The sequence below is a fragment of the Papio anubis genome, chromosome 15 (genome assembly GCF_008728515.1).
Source record: "Papio anubis isolate 15944 chromosome 15, Panubis1.0, whole genome shotgun sequence".
Lineage (NCBI taxonomy): Eukaryota > Metazoa > Chordata > Mammalia > Primates > Cercopithecidae > Papio > Papio anubis.
In genome coordinates, this window is record NC_044990.1 from 48,193,231 (window position 1) to 48,209,558 (window position 16,328).

Below are 16,328 nucleotides of genomic sequence, written 5' to 3' on the forward strand. Positions count from 1 at the left end.
TACTACTTTCCATGGAGTTTAACCTAAAATAGCATGTCATGCAACACTCGAGGAAATTTTGGTTGTAAGAGCAGCGAAAAAAAAAAAAATGATTAACTCATGGTCACATAAGTTATTTAAATCTTTACTTAAGTAAAATAATGTGTCTAACTAAGCACCAGACTTATCACAGATATGTCCTTTTGGTCATTATTTTAATTTAGGATACCTTTATGTAGAACATGCAGAGACAATTCAATTCCCTTTAAATTAATTGTACTTTGAACTCAGTTGAGTTTGATTTTCAGATTTAAATATTCTGTTGCTTAATGTGTGAAATTATTTGAGACTTGTGCTCCTGGACAAAACAATTTGAATCAGCCAACAGAAGCAACAGTTCTATAATTCATTGTTATATCCACTTTTGGCTAAATAGTGAAGATGTCTAAAGTAGCGTATACAGTGGGGTGTGTGTGTGTGTGTGTGTGTGTGTGTGTGTGTGTATATATATAAAAAATACTCAAATGAAATATTTCTCTCAGATTTTAATATAACAACACCCATGGTTATGGTGAGGAAAATGTTTGCCTTTAGTTTGTAATATAACTGATTATGCTTACCTCTTTGTCTTGGTGACTGAGAAGAAAAACTAATTGGTATATCATTTCTATGAATACAAACAGAGTTTTAAGACATTTACTTGTTGTGAAAATTATACCATAGGTGTTTTTATTTGAATTTGAATGTCTTTCCAAGTATTTTCTGTTTGATTTATAAAGCCTTATACACCATGGATATTTAGAAATAAAACTAGGACCAAAGCCATAACTTGGTGGCTTATGTAAATAGCTGAATTTGTTTTCTTCTGCTGTACTCTACTTCATCAGGAAACTAGAATGGAGATAGAAAGGGGTAAGTATGTCAGTAGGAGCATGTTTCTGTAGAACCAGGTTATATTGAAGTTATCTGCAGAGCTCTTCCATCTTGAGATGCTTAAGTATTTTATACAGTAACTTGGGTGGATTTGATGTAGAAAGAAAAATGTTGGCAGTTTTGATATATTTTATCTGACATTCTGTCCAGATTGTGAGTTCTACCATCCTGCCCTCTGTGAGTCCACCATACCCTCTTCCTCTTCACTCTTGAGTTTCTGTGTTGATAGAGATTCTTTTATTTTTGTTTAACAGGTAATTTTTATGAGGCTCTATTTGATTTCCAAAATACGCTTCATATGTTACCTCCTTACCTTGCTGCTACCATTATAAGTCATTTTTAGAGATCACCACTTTTATTTTCTGACTGCGAACATTCATGCCTTTCTTGAAAGCTTCACATCTCACAATCCATATTTAAAATCAATATTTCTTAGCCCCAGTGAACTGGAAGTGCAATAGTTACAGAGTGCTACCAACGGGGCATACAGATACAGCATTTCCGATAAGTATGAAATTCTTTCCGAAAACACTACCCAGCACACTGAGTTATGTCATAGGTCATATAACTGTTATTTCCCCACTTGGATAGTGCACTTTGAAGCCATTTTAAGATGTGGAAAACAAGTTAAATAAATGTAAGCAAGGGGGTTTGATTATAAGGTTCTAAATATATTTTGTTTAACTGAATTTGGCAAGTAAAATAGTAATTCATAAAAATAATCCAAAAAGTCCTATTACATCATTTTTGAATTAGTCAAATTTGTCAGTTAATCAAAAATGCTCATTAATCAGAAAGCAGAGTGCATAGCCCAGGAAAATACATGAAAATAATTAATGACATATATTTCCAAGTAGTATTTACATTTTTCAGGCATGGATCTATCAGGAATAAACTTATATTTTAGACGAATGCAAAATAGTTTTTATATTTTTCTTGTAAGAATGAATCCCATTACCAGTCTTTAGAATTTCTTTATTGACTTTTATTTTGCGTTATCCTCTCCTCTCACTACACCTAAACATTTCTGTAAAGAAAAAAATATGAGGTGGGACAGATTCATCAGACTCATGTAAGTGCCATTTGACTAGGACATTTTCTCTGGTTGAGTATTGTGACAGGAGTGCAATAATAGCCAGAATATGCAGAGACTAAAACTCAAGTTCACAGTCCAAAGGAATCAGTGACCAAGGTATTCCTTCAGAAAGTCTTCAGCATGCAGTCCACTTCTGGCTAAAATGTGTATTCCTGGTTGGATAGCACTAATATCCCTCAACTGAAGGAGACAAAGTGTTTAAAATTAAAGTGCTTAGTGTTCCCATTATAAGCATCCTTTCCCAAGCATAATGGGAAAGTGAACTCTTCATTAAAAATGGCAAAATGGTAATTTGCAGAAGTCTTAAGAAGGGTGCAACGACAGGATTGTTTTGCTTGTTTTTATTTGCTTGTTTTCCCCCACACTATCAGCAAATCATATCAGCTCTACCAAACTTTAAATGGAAGATATTAACAAATAGTTAAAATGGAAGTAAAATAGTGTTTTCAAAGAAAAGTATTATTTAAAAACATTTAGGAAATTGGTGCTTCAGTTGCTTAAATTATAAGATAAAGTTGAATATTGTGAGGCATAGCTAAGATTTGCATGGAAAATTCTGGAAAATGCTACTAATTGAATATTATAATATTTTTATGATTCATCTTTAGATAAATATGATAAAATAAAATTAAACTTAAAATTATGAAATTATGAATGTGCAAGTCTGAGGATGACATTTTAAATAGTGCCAAGAAGCATCAATCACAATTCTCCATTTGGGTATCATCTATGTAACTTCTTCAGGCTACTCATGATTTGATATACAACAATATTAATTGTAAGAAAAAATATATATGATGGCAGTTGTTACTAGGTCAATGGAAAGTCGTGCTTTTCACTCAGTGTGGCAATGACGTAAGTAATTATGAGTAGCACTGCCTTTCGTATTAAGCAGACAGAATGCTGAATAACTCTAGATCTAGTAGAAAAGATGTCAAAATGTCCATGGAAAAATTAGCCCATTATTTTACATCTTATAATAATTTTGTTGACATGTAGCTAAGGTGCCATTTCTGTATCTGACAATATGATGTTGACTACCTACCTATCCAGAATATTGCTGTAAAGACCAATTAAGATAAAACATGACAAAATCGTGAATATAATACACAATAAAAATCCATCTCAAATACACAAGGTAGCACAATTATAAGCTAGTTTTTTAAAAAATGCACCATTATATAGGTATACCAAATCATACATATGAATTAAAAAACACATTATAATGCTGAAACATATAATAAATTGGACTCAAAATTAATAAATGATTGATAAGCAAAGTGAATATATGCTCCCAGTTCTCAGATGTTATTTTTATTCTTATGAAAGATTGTGCAAAGGATTTGAACTTACAAAGTCACATATTCTGCATAATCATCATAATTGAGTGTTTGCTACATGCTAAACTTTATGCTAAACTAGTTTAATTTTACAAGTTTACTTCTTAAAGTAACCCTCTCACTTAAAGACTATTATTTTCCCTTTCTTACATTTAAGGAATCTTAAGACTTCAGAAAGTTAAGTAATTTGACCAAGATCCATAACTGTAAAATGGGGAAGCCCAAGAGATATTTCAAGTACTTAATAAGAAGCAAGAAATAGGTGCATGCCAATTAGAATAAATGTCCAAGAATCAGAATGAACTTTGGGCTGCCCACATCACACTGAGTGGTAGTTGCATATCAATTCAAGGGAAGGTCAAAATAGGTCCTGGATATCTAGTATCAAATTCTACACACCACCCTTACAAATACAAAGGAATAAAGTGTATAAGTGTTTTCAAAGTACAGGTGGAAAAATCCTAAGAAAATATAGTGAACCTTATGATTAAAGTAGGAAAATACATAGCAGGTACCCTGAACATTTGGAAGAGTGGTGACTGAATTCAATTCAATGATCCAATTCCCAGCTTTTAACAAAGTAAAGGAAAATGAAAACAATTATAAGACTGAGAGCAACAGAAAAATAAAATCCAAACAGATTGTTTAAGAAAGTAAAGTTGATTATGGGACCCGAGAGATTTTTCTTACTTCGAAACCCAGAAAATAACTGTGACTTACACTATGATAGATACATAACCCTTACTCCTAAATATTAAAAGTCACATAGCTATTTCTTTTGCAGTCTCTCTATTAAGCCTCATGGCACAAAGCCAAAACACTGTTCAATAACAACAATAAAAAGCTTCATAACAGTCACAAAATAGAAATCGTTTTTATTGTCTATTTTGGCACAATATTTTTTCCCAAATTCGTTTTATATGATAGTACTCAATGTTTTACACACACACACACAATTTTAAACATATATATGCACAAATGAAACAAGGTTTCCTGCTAAAATGATGGAAAGGTAAGGATTTGATGGTGACATATAAATTATGTTATTGATTTTATTTTCATTACTTTTTTAATTGAATATACAGGTTGTTTAAACATCCTCTGAAAATTGCTTAAATCTATACTTTTAAACAATGGGTAATAATAATACATAAAACTAGTCTTTGAAGACTCAGTTTCGTAAATCGAGAATAGAATTTTCCATCTATTAAAAGCCTTAAGTTTAAAACTAATAATGTCGTAATGTGCTTGCATAATTCATGCCACTTGAATTAAACCAGTAATAAAAATGAAACAATAATTTACTTTTAATTACAATAAAAATTCTGAAAGGAGTTTAAATGGTAAAGTCCAGGTTGATATACACTTTTTAATATTAAAGCAGGACATTAAATATCTCAGCCCCTATGTGTGTATATTTATTTCATTCAAATGTTTGGCAGTAAGCAGAAGCTATCTTAACATTTCTTAGCATGTACGAAGACTTTAATTAACTTCAGTGGCACACAACCTTTTTTCACAAGGAAGTTAACACTTCAATATGATTAAAGGTCTGCCATTTGGCAGTTTAATTTCCTACCCCTCTTCTTAATACCACTACTAGATGGACAGCTTCCTTTATTTAAACTTTGTCCTTATCAGTTCTCTACAGGAACTGACATTTTGTTAGTAACCTTGCAATTCCATCTCCCATATTTGTTAGAACTCTATTTTCTTACACATCAATGAACACAGTATATTTTCAAGTATGTCAGGATAGTAGGGACTATGTAAGAGATAAACTAGGAGGAAATTTCTATCAGTCTAAAAGCAACTGAAAAATACAGTGAACCTCAGTGCATCCTTTTCAAATATATTATAGTTTTTCTTTTCTTTTCAAAATGTGAACATCCATTTTTGGCTGTGATTCAAATCCTAATGTGTGTGCAAGTGGATTAAAAATCAATATCTGTTGTTTTCAAAATTTGGTTCTATTCTTAAATGAGGAAATACTAGGTGATATGTGTGTGTGTATATATATATAGTACATATATCAAATATATATCAAATATATACTTTATATATATATATATATATATATATATATATATATATCTCAAAAGGTATGTTTATACCAAAATAAGATAACAAAAATTTGTATTTAGTGATAAATTTGAAGACCCTTAAAGGCAAGGAACACGTACAATTCGGCATATTGTTTTTCAGACCTCATCATAAGGCATAATACATAGTAGACATATAAATATAGTAAAACTTGAGAGTTGTTCAGTGTATTCACAGGACAAAGACCGTCAGGCATTAATATACTTGAATTGTCAGGCACCATTGCTACCTAAAGGGAGCTAGCATTAGATGGGGAGAAACTATGAACCAAACCTGCACTGAACCACTATATAGCAATATGAGAGTCGGTTTAAGCTATTCAAACTATTTTGAGAGCAAGACATCTATGAGTCACTTCGATGAACTCCTATCATAACTGATACTCTATAAAAGTACACAAATCTGATAGAGACAATACCAGTCAATTCATGTTCTGATGTTCCTATTCCAGTAACAGAGTCCACAACTTACTATTGATCATTTTAAGGTAACTTTTACCTCATTGATTGGGCAGCATTAAGACATTTAGAGGCTTTGAATATATATCTGTGTACCCATATTAATTTAAAGCAGACCAACGCATTTGTGATCTATCTCAAGAAGATTTTATAAATGCTTATTTGAAATATGAAATATGTAATTCTCAAAAAAATTAGTTTTTCTGCTTTGCACATGCTTAGCATAGAAAAGCGTTCCTCTGTAAAATGTATAATGTTCAGGATGGAATATCTGAAGTTCTAGACGTTGCTACCTCTCTAGGTGATTTGAACGTAAGATATTGTAAGGCCTAATTATCTTCTCTTCTCTGACCTCATGCTTCTGAGGATAATTCATAGAATAACTACTGAATAACTTCAACTTCACTATGCCGAATCAAAGGCTTATTGAAGATTAAACGAATAGTATCTCAGTTTTCATTTCTATTCAACCTAATAGAAAAATGGAACTACAGAACAGGAGATGCATTAGGCATAGGAAAATGCTCACAAAGCTGTTTTTCAGTCAATTTGACACATCAAAACTGAGAATGCCAAAAAGTGTATAGTGATACATAGATTTTGCTACTTTTAAAAACAAAAGTAAAGAACTTTTACATTACGCCCTGCTCCTTATAATCCTGTGTGTTGCCAAATTGGTTTAAAGGTTTATGACATTTTAAGCTGTATTCTACCAGTTTTTTATACAGATGGTTCCTGACTTATCAGGGTTTGATTTTCAATTTTTTGACATTATGATGGCATGAAAGTGATATGCATTCACTGTATTCCTTGACTGACAAAGAAGGTAGCACATCCAGATAAATCCATTGCAAGCTAAGGAGCATGGATATATATAGTTTACATGGTATCTTTTTCTAATACACACTGTGACTCTCTTCATGCCATAAGTGCTCAAATATTGTTAGCAGAATTATGATTTGATTTTGAAAAACTGATATACAATTTTATAAGTACTGATATACAATCTGAATTCCAACTAAGTATTTTATTTACAATTTAAGATACCAATTATAAAACAGCACTACTTTAAAACACACACTGTTGCCAAAAATGGACCTTTGCTCTTTACAAATGGCTAAGATCACAGACAGATTTTCTAGCAGAAAATGATGAAGAAAACCCAACAGAAAGCCTTAAAAGAAAAAAATTTGAAATTGCTCATACTGCTAATTAAGAATTTAGAAAAATGACATGAACTTCATATTAAATATATCATAATTTCTCTAACACCAGTGTAAACGTTCTTTCCATTTCTGAGCTGTTACAATGTGGGAAAAACTGACCTTATGGTGTCTTTTATTTTAAGTAAAGAAATTAACTTCATACCTTAAAAGTAGTCATCATTGTTTCACAACCTCGTTATTATCCCAAATAGTTCCAAGAATTATTATTTTTTAAAATTCTTTTGACACAAACACCTTACTGGATTTTTACTCTATTGTACGTATTGCTAAGTATTAACCTTTTCATGAGTATATTTTTTTCTTTTAAGAAAACTTCTTTTGAACTGTTATCACCATTGCTGTCTCTCAATGATACCAAGGCCATTTTTACCAATTACCTAGTAATAACAATAATAATAATAATAATATTAAAAGCCTACATGTTTGTTTTAGTTCTTACTGAATTTCTCTGAAGAACTTGATCTAATTGCTTCTCATCTAATTTTTTGGACTACGGGTAACAAATGTTGGATGAGTTAAATAGAGAGAGTGTTTCCCATATCTTACTACGTACAATTTTTTACTACATAAAATTCTATAAAAGATTATTTTTTCAATCAAACACTATTAAACTAAAATCATTGAAGCTTATCTCAAACATTCATTCTAAGCCTGCTTTATTCATGTACTTTGTCCTTAATTTCTAAGTTAATAAGATAAATTACCTACATCTGGTTCCTTCAAATCTTACACATTTTTCCGAGTTCATAAAATATTATACATTGAAATCATTTAAAAACACTCTGACCTATCTCTATCAAACACATTGCTTCTAGAGCTAATAATTAACTATCAATCATTGACATAGTTGATCCTCCTTAGTTTCACCAAAGCTTCTCAAACCTTAAGATTAAAAATATATATATATTCTTAAATAGCTGGAATTTTACATCTATTCCCTCTCATTCATTTTTTTTTTCTGTTTTCTGGGATATATTTATTTTTAGCTTTCCTTAAAGAAAAGTCTTAGATATTAGTTAGCTGTTGAGTTAGGTAGATAGTGCAGTTACCTCCCATGCTTCCCTTTCTGTGCAGCTGATCACTCGTCCTTTTCTATTGTTACAATTTGTTACATTGCATATGACAAAAAGCAAGATATTTGTCTTATGCCATGCCTGCAATTTTTCCAATAAAACCCCATAAATATTTTCCTCATCTAACACATTTCTGTAAACTCACAACTAAAAATTTAAGGTATTGGAGCACAGGCCAAAGTGGTAGTGGCAGCTGAGAGGCATTTTTGTATCCTGTCTGCCCTCTACAAAGCAGAGCCAAATCTGGGTCATTATATTCAGCAGGGAGTTTTGAAACACCTTCCAACTTTGTACAGCAGGATGCTGAGTGTCTTTTGACCTAGTTTTACACACAGGAAATGCAAGACTGCCAGACCATAGAGCCTGGAAGTGTTAGGTTCTTAGATCTATGTCTTTTAGTTGCTGAAAGGATTCCTAAAATGTTAGCTTCATGATTCTTCCCTTTCCAGGAAACAATAATGTAATTATGCTTGCTACCTCTTGGCTCAGAGATCCTCCATATGACTGTTTCAGGTTGTATGCAAATTGAAATTGACCAAGATGGTCTTAATATTTGCCTCAATTTCACTAAACTTTGGACAGAATTCTTCCTGACTCTAAGCTGACCCTTCTTTTTTCAGACTACTCATTTTAAAAAACATGGAATTGTAATTTTTTCTCTAATCTTTTGAGATGTTAAGTCTTTTTAAAAACCTCTTGCTAGTTTTACAACCCAGTAATTTTTTTTTTTCCCCAAAGGCCTGAACATCATATCTTTGAAATGTAAACATCAAGGGAAATAGCTCCCCTATGCCTCAGTTTCTGGAGGAGAGTAGAAGCCTAACTTGGGTGAACACATTGCTTCAAGTTGTAAAACTATCCTCTCGCAAAGATGAGAAAGTTTACTTTTTCTTTAGTAAAACCAACTAACAAACACAGATGGGCCTGTGCTCTCCCTCTGACCTTGGCACTTAAAAATCCTCCCTTCCTTCATTTCAGTAAACTTCAGACTGAGTTTGGGTCTCTCTCCTAATGCAATATCCTTGAATAAAGTCTTCTTTACCTGTTTAACTTTGTCTAGTATGATTTTCTCCATCAAAATATTACTTTAAAACTGGTAAGACCAAAAAATGTCTAAGTATTTTCCTCACATTGATGCTTTGAGATTAAGCAGCCAAAGTATGTGGACTTTTTTTTTTTTTTTCCAGTAAGCTTATTTACTGAGTATTATCTTAGTGTTAGCAAATCCTTCTCCAGTATAAGTGAAATCCTTAAAGAGAACAGAGTCCTCCTCGTTCCCAGGTGTTTGGGCTCCAGTGACTGATCTTCACAATGTCATCTCATTTTTCTGTTAGCAGAAATGCTGTAAAAATAAAACTCCTTAAACTACATTCCTGCTGCTTTGATAACTAGGCCAGAACCTGTCTATCTTCATCTCACACTAGTATTAAGAATTTAGGTAAAATGAACCACATTCCATCTATAAGAAATAATACATAAAACAAACCATCAATATATACTGTCTGCGTTGGTTTCTTTCACAAGATTTTATGTCCTCCTCTTCTGGCTAAATGTAAACAGTTATTAAAAAGTGTAAGCCCTGATAATGCTCTGTGTATTTTACGCCTTCTAACTCTCTTAACATTTGGCATTATATCACATTTATGTCCTCATCTACATCTTCTGTTCATTTGGTCTGTGAGCTTCACGAGGGCAAATACATAGATTTGTTAGTTATTCTCTACATACACAATTAATACTTGCATACTGAGTAAAATTCAACAAATATTTGCTACAATGGCAAAATTATTTGAATGCACCAATAACACAATACAATGATCAACAGAAGATGTCAACATAGTAGATCAGAAAAAAAAAACTTCAAAAATATCATTTGCACAACTCTAAGTATCTATTGTCCATTTCAAATGATTTGTTAAGTCCACATTAAATATTCTGTGAAAGTTTTTACATTAAAGTAAGACATTTCAGGGAAAAAGTTATTTGAACCCATCATTTCCAAAAGAAAAGACAATTAGAATCTCCTTTCTTTCCTAAGCAAACATGGTCATAAACAAATTTGTATTCAATAATTTGTATCCACCCTGTTTCTCTCCCAGGTTCTACTATTTACTTATTTATGTAAGCCAGTTTAAATCCTTTGTGGAAGAATGAAATGTATATGCATACATATATACATTTGTAATTTCACTGATAATAAAAAGTTAGTCTGATTTTTGATCTGCTAAATAGTATTCAACTGAAAAGATACAGAATTTTTTTAAAAGCTTTAAATCCCGTACTTAAAGGAAATGAGCTAAAATTTAAAAGACATCAGTATGATGTTACAATTACTTTGCCATACCTGTATATGCAAATTGGACAAGGTCCCAGAGAGCATTGGGGTCTATGCCTTCCATTTTGATCTCTTCTTGCTTGGCTTCACAAACATCACTTGTAAACATGGCCGCAAAATAGTCGGAGACTGAACTCAGAACAAGCCTGAAAGAGTCACAGGTTCTAATTTAGGTCGTGAATGTAAGGCAGAAAATCACTGTGTCAACCAGAATGCAACGCAGAGCACAGAATCAATCTATTGATCAATCAGTTAATGCATTTTATTCATTGCCTCATGAGTTGTACTTTACAAAACTGATTGAATAAATCTTCCCCTAAGTTTTCGTAATAGAGTATTCTCATACATTTTCTTCTATCACTTTAAAGATATTTTGTCTTTCACATTTAGGGCTTCAGGCTTTTTAAATAATACATTATAGTTTTCTTTATATAATGACCCACCTTCCACCATGCTAACTTTCCCCATTGAACTATCGTGAATTTGAACGCATAATGTATATTGATCTGCTGGTGATATTTTTATTACGTTTTGTTTATGTGCCTGGTCTTGTGCCAATAAAATAGTATTTTAAAAATATATATCTGTCTTTATAACCCATAAGGCAAATCCCTCTCTTTAATATTTTAAATTTAACTATTAGTTACATTTTATTATTTCATAAGTAGAGTTTTAGGCTTTCAAGTCTTAAGTAATATTTTAAGTTTTAAAAATAATTCCTAAAGCATTTTGATTTAAAAATGCTTTAACTTTTTTATTTTATTTGGGGAGATTTGGTATAATTTTCAAATGAATTCATTCCATCTAAAAGTATAAAATATCTATCCCTATATTCAGGATACTTTGTTTCCTTTTCAATTTTAAAGTTTTCCTGAAAATTGCTATATAGATTTTTGGTTGATTCTTATATCATTACAATTTTGTTGGCTTTGTATATACTATCTACTTTTTATTCTATTTTTGTTGGTTTGTTTTTCTGTTATAATTTATTGAGAAATTCATAGATTCATCCTTTATCTGGTACATCTGGTGAATTATTTTTACCAGTTCTTTTGATTCTGCTATTTCTTTTTACATTTAGGTAGATGACTACATCATCTGCAAGTGATATTCTTTTGACCTATTCCTGTTCATTCTGTATAACTCCTCTTCTTTCTCTTTCTTTACAACCTCATCTACCACCTCCAGTGCTGTGACAGAGGGGTTTTGTGTTGTTTTCTATATTAACAGGAATGCATCTAAAATTTCTCTCTGCAGTATGATTCCTGCTGAATATATTTGGAATATAAGTTTTACTAAGTCAGAAAAACCTCTTTAATTTCTAGTTTTGCAAACAATTTTTATAATATTTGGTATTAAAATTTATAGTGTTTGAATGATACTTTTAAAATGAAAAAATATTATGATATTTTCAAGTGTAATTATAAGATAAATAAATCTCTAATTTTATTTTCTTGTATTTTCCAGATTTTTGAATCGAGGTTATAGTGGTCTCATAATATGAGCTGGGAGTTACAACCTTTTAATGTTGTGTAACAACTTTTAGAATAAAGCAATTACTTTTTCCTTTAAGATCTTTCAGAAATTACCTGAAAAACCGTCTACATTTGGCTATTTTGAAGAAGACTTTTCTAATATCATTTCCACTATTTACTAACTCACAAAGCTTATTCAAATGCTTTATTTCTTCATATATTCACTTTTGCATCTTAAATTTTCCAAAGATTTTTTCACTTTATTTAAATCCTAACATTAATTTATTTGTCTATAATTTCAACATTTTTTTAAAGACAGTATCTCATTCTGTTGTCTAGGATGTTGTTCTGTGGCATGATGATAGCTCATAGAAGCCTTGAATCCCGGGGCTCAAAGCAATCTGCTTGCCTCAGCCTCCTGAGCTGGGACAACATGCACAAACCAGCACACCCAGCATGGGTTCTAAAATGTTTAATGTATATTGTTCACAAAATTACATTTGGTTTTAGTTGTACCAATTTATATTTGTTTTAAATTTGTTCTATTTGTTCTTTGGATAAATCTTTACACAGTAATTATTTCATATCATTCATTATGTTGACTACATGTTTTTCACATGTGTGTATGCACATACCTATGTGTTTAAAGTGGTTGCTCTATGGCAGGAACCAGAAATTTGTTTTCTATAAAGGGCCAAATAGGAAATATTTTACATGTTGAGAATTATACACATAATCTCTGTTGCATATTTTCCTTTAAAAAAAACTCAATCAATTGAAAATTCAAAAATGAATTTTAGCTTATGGTCTACACAAAAACAAGTTGCACAGCAGATTCGGCCCCTGCTCGGATATTTGCTAAATTTGTCCAGAGATCACATTAACCAATAACAGTCTACTTCATGGATATTGTAAGAAATTTGCAACATAAAACACTCCCTCTGCTAGTCAAAAATCTAAAAGAAGAACATAACTGTGATAGCAAAAATATATTTAAATTTACTGCGTTTTTCACCATTTTTGATGCTTTCCATTCATTTTCGAAGTCGACTTTAATCTGATCTCAATATTGGAAGAAATATCTTTAGTTATTTCTTGTACTATAAGTCTGATGGCAAAAAATAAAAAAATATATATACAGCTTTCATTTATTTGAAGATGATTTTATGTAGTTACATGTCTAGTACGTTTTAAAAGTTATTTACACATGTTATAGAATTCTAGGGTGAGGTTTGTTTTTTTTTTTGAAATTGAAATATAGAATTTCATTATAAATTAGACACCACTGCTGGAGTTTTTTTTGTCAATTTGTTTGTTTGTTTGTTTTAAAAATAAGGTCTTGCTTTGTCACCCAGGCTGGAGTCCAATGACACAATCATAGCTCATTGGCACCTCAAACTCCTGGGCCCAAGTAATTCTTCTGCCTGAGCCTCTCAAGCAGCTAGGACCACAAGCATTCACTACCATGCCTAGCTAGTTTTTGTATTTTTTGTAGGCAGGGTCTTGCTATGTTGCCCAGGCTGGTCTGGAGCTCCTGGCCTCGAGTAATTGTCCTGACTGAGCCTACCAAAGCATTGGGATTACAGGTACGAGACACTACACCCAGACCACCTTGTTTTAAATAGAAAGCTAGCTTTCATTCTTACAGTTGTTCTTCTGATGCAATATGCCCTTTCTTTTTGTTTTCAACTTTTTTCTTTTGATCTTAGGGTTTTAGTTATTTAGCTATAAGTGGGACTAAATATTTACTCACCATATGATTTTCTATACTTCCTGGAGCAGTGAATGGATCTTTGAAAGCAATTTTTGAAAATTATCTGCAAATAATTACTCATATTTTCACCAAATTAACTCTCTGACACATTCTAGGACTCAAATTGCATATATGGTTCAACAACTGAGAATGCTACATAGACTATTCAATCTTAATTCATTTTACACTCAATTTTTGTTTTGCTCTCTGCTTTACTTTAGGTAATTTCTAATCAGTTGAATTTTCTCAAATGTCTTTATATTCCCAATTGCTTTATTCTTTGTTATCTATCTTTTCCTATAAATATTTTGTATTATTTATGATAGTTACTTTTTTTTCTTTTCTAATACTTTAAAGATCATGGTCATCTCTTGGTCAATTTCCATTGACTGATTTTTATTTGAGCCATCGATAACATTTTCCTACTTTTTCCATTTACAGTCAAATTTGATTGTATAACAGATATTGTAATTCCCCAACAAAAAAGTAGAGGCTAAGAAGGGAACTGGCCTTTAGTTCTTAGGTGTTGTTATTTGTTCTCTGTTTTGTTTTGTTTTGGTTGTTATTGGTATATTCACAGCTTTTTGATGGCTTTAAAAATAAAGTAAAATTATTTGGTTTATCTGATAGAAAATTTAATTACAAATACAAGTATGCCTTATTTTATTGCATTTCACTTTACGGTGCTTTTCAGATGTTGCAATTAAAAAAATAATAATTGAAGGCTTAAAGCAACTCATTATCTAGCAATCCCATCAGCACCATTTTTCCAACAGCATGTGCTCGCTTCATGTATCTTCGTCACATTTTGGTCATTCTGGCAATATTCCAAATATTTTATTGTTATTATGTCTGTTACATTAATGTGCGACTAGTGATCTTTGATGTTACAATTGTTCTTGTGTGGGGGTGTCATAAACCCATATCAGACAATAAACTCAATAAGTACTGTTCTGACTGCTTCACTAACTGGCCACCCCCTCATTACTCCCCTTCTCCATGGGTCTCCCTATTTCCCGAGACACAATATTAAAAACTAGGCCAACTAGTAACCCTGCAATGCCCTATAAGTGTCCAAATGAATGGAAGTGTTGCATGTCTCTCACTTTAAATCAAAAGCTGGAAATGATTAAGTTTAGTGAGGGAGACATGTAGAAAGTGGAACAAGAGCAAAAGCTAAACCTCTTGTGCCAAACACTTAGTCAAGTTGTGAATGCAAAGAAAAAATTCTTGAAGTGAATTAAAAGTGCTACTCTAGTGAACATATGAATAATAAGAAAGCACAACAGATTTATTCCTGCAATGGAGAAAGTGAATGATCTGGATAGAAGATGAAACCTGCCACAACATTTCCTTGAGCCAAAGCCTAATCCAGAGCAAGGCCTTAACTCTTTCAATTTCATGAAGGCTGAGAGAGGTGAAGAAATTGCAGAAGAAAGGTACAAAGTTGGCAGAAGTTAGTTTATGAAGTTTAAGGAAAGAAGTCTTCTCCATAACATAAAAGTACAAAGTGAAACAGCAAGTGGGTTGGTGCAAAAGTTATTATGGTTTTTGCCATTATTTTTAATGTCAAAAACAGCAATTAATTTTGTCCCAACCTAATAGAAGCGGCAGCTTCTATGATCATTGATGAAAGTGGCTACACTAAACAACAAATTTTTCAATATTGACCATATATTTAAAGAAGATATCATCTAGGATTTTCATAGTTAGAGAGAAGTCAATGGCTGGCTTCTAACCTTCAAAGGACAGGCTAACTCTCTTTTTAGGGACTAATGCACCAGTGAGTTTAAATTGAAGCCAATGCTCATTATCATTCTGAAAATCCTAGGGCTCTTAAGAATTACACTACCTCGAAGATGGCCAAATAGGAACAGCTCCAGTCTCCAACTCCCCGTGCCAGCGACACAGAAGACAGGTGATTTCTGCATTTTCAACTGAGGTACTGGGTTTATCTCACTAGGGAGTGCCTGACAATCAGTGCTGGTCAGCTGCTGCAGCCCGACCAGCCAGAGCTGAAGCAGGGCGAGGCATCGCCTCACCTGGGAAGCCCAAGGGGGAAGGGAATCCCTTTTCTAGCCAGGGGAACTGAGACACACAACACCTGGAAAATCGGGTAACTCCCACCCCAATACTGTGCTCCACCAAGGATCTTAGCAAACGGGCACACCAGGAGACTATATCCCACACCTGGCCGGGAGGGTCCCACGCCCACAGAGCCTCCATCATTGCTAGCACAGCAGTCTGCAATCTGGCGGCAAGGCAGCAGCGAGGCTGGGGGAGGGGCGCCCGCCATTGCTGAGGCTTAAGTAGATAAACAAAGCTGCTGGGAAGCTCGAACTGGGTGGAGCTCACAGCAGCTCAAGGAGTCCTGCCTGTCTCTGTAGACTCCACCTCTGGGGACAGGGCACAGCTAAACAACAACAACAACAAAAAGCAGCTGAAACCTCTGCAGATGCAAACGACTCTGTCTGACAGCTTTGAAGTGAGCAGTGGATCTCCCAACACGGAGGTTGAGATCTGAGAACGGACAGACTACCTGCTCAAGTGGGTCCCT

At 32.9% G+C, this 16,328-nt stretch overlaps 1 protein-coding gene across 1 annotated transcript in view; it reads right to left on the bottom strand.

Moving 5' to 3' along the window:
* LOC101027015 (kelch-like protein 1) overlaps positions 1–16,328 on the bottom strand; it is a 196,804-nt gene that overhangs the window by 15,922 nt on the left and 164,554 nt on the right. The window contains exon 3 of the mRNA XM_031655882.1: positions 10,553–10,689. Within this exon, the coding sequence (XP_031511742.1) occupies positions 10,553–10,689 (137 nt within the window). The remainder of the gene's footprint in view (positions 1–10,552; positions 10,690–16,328) is intronic.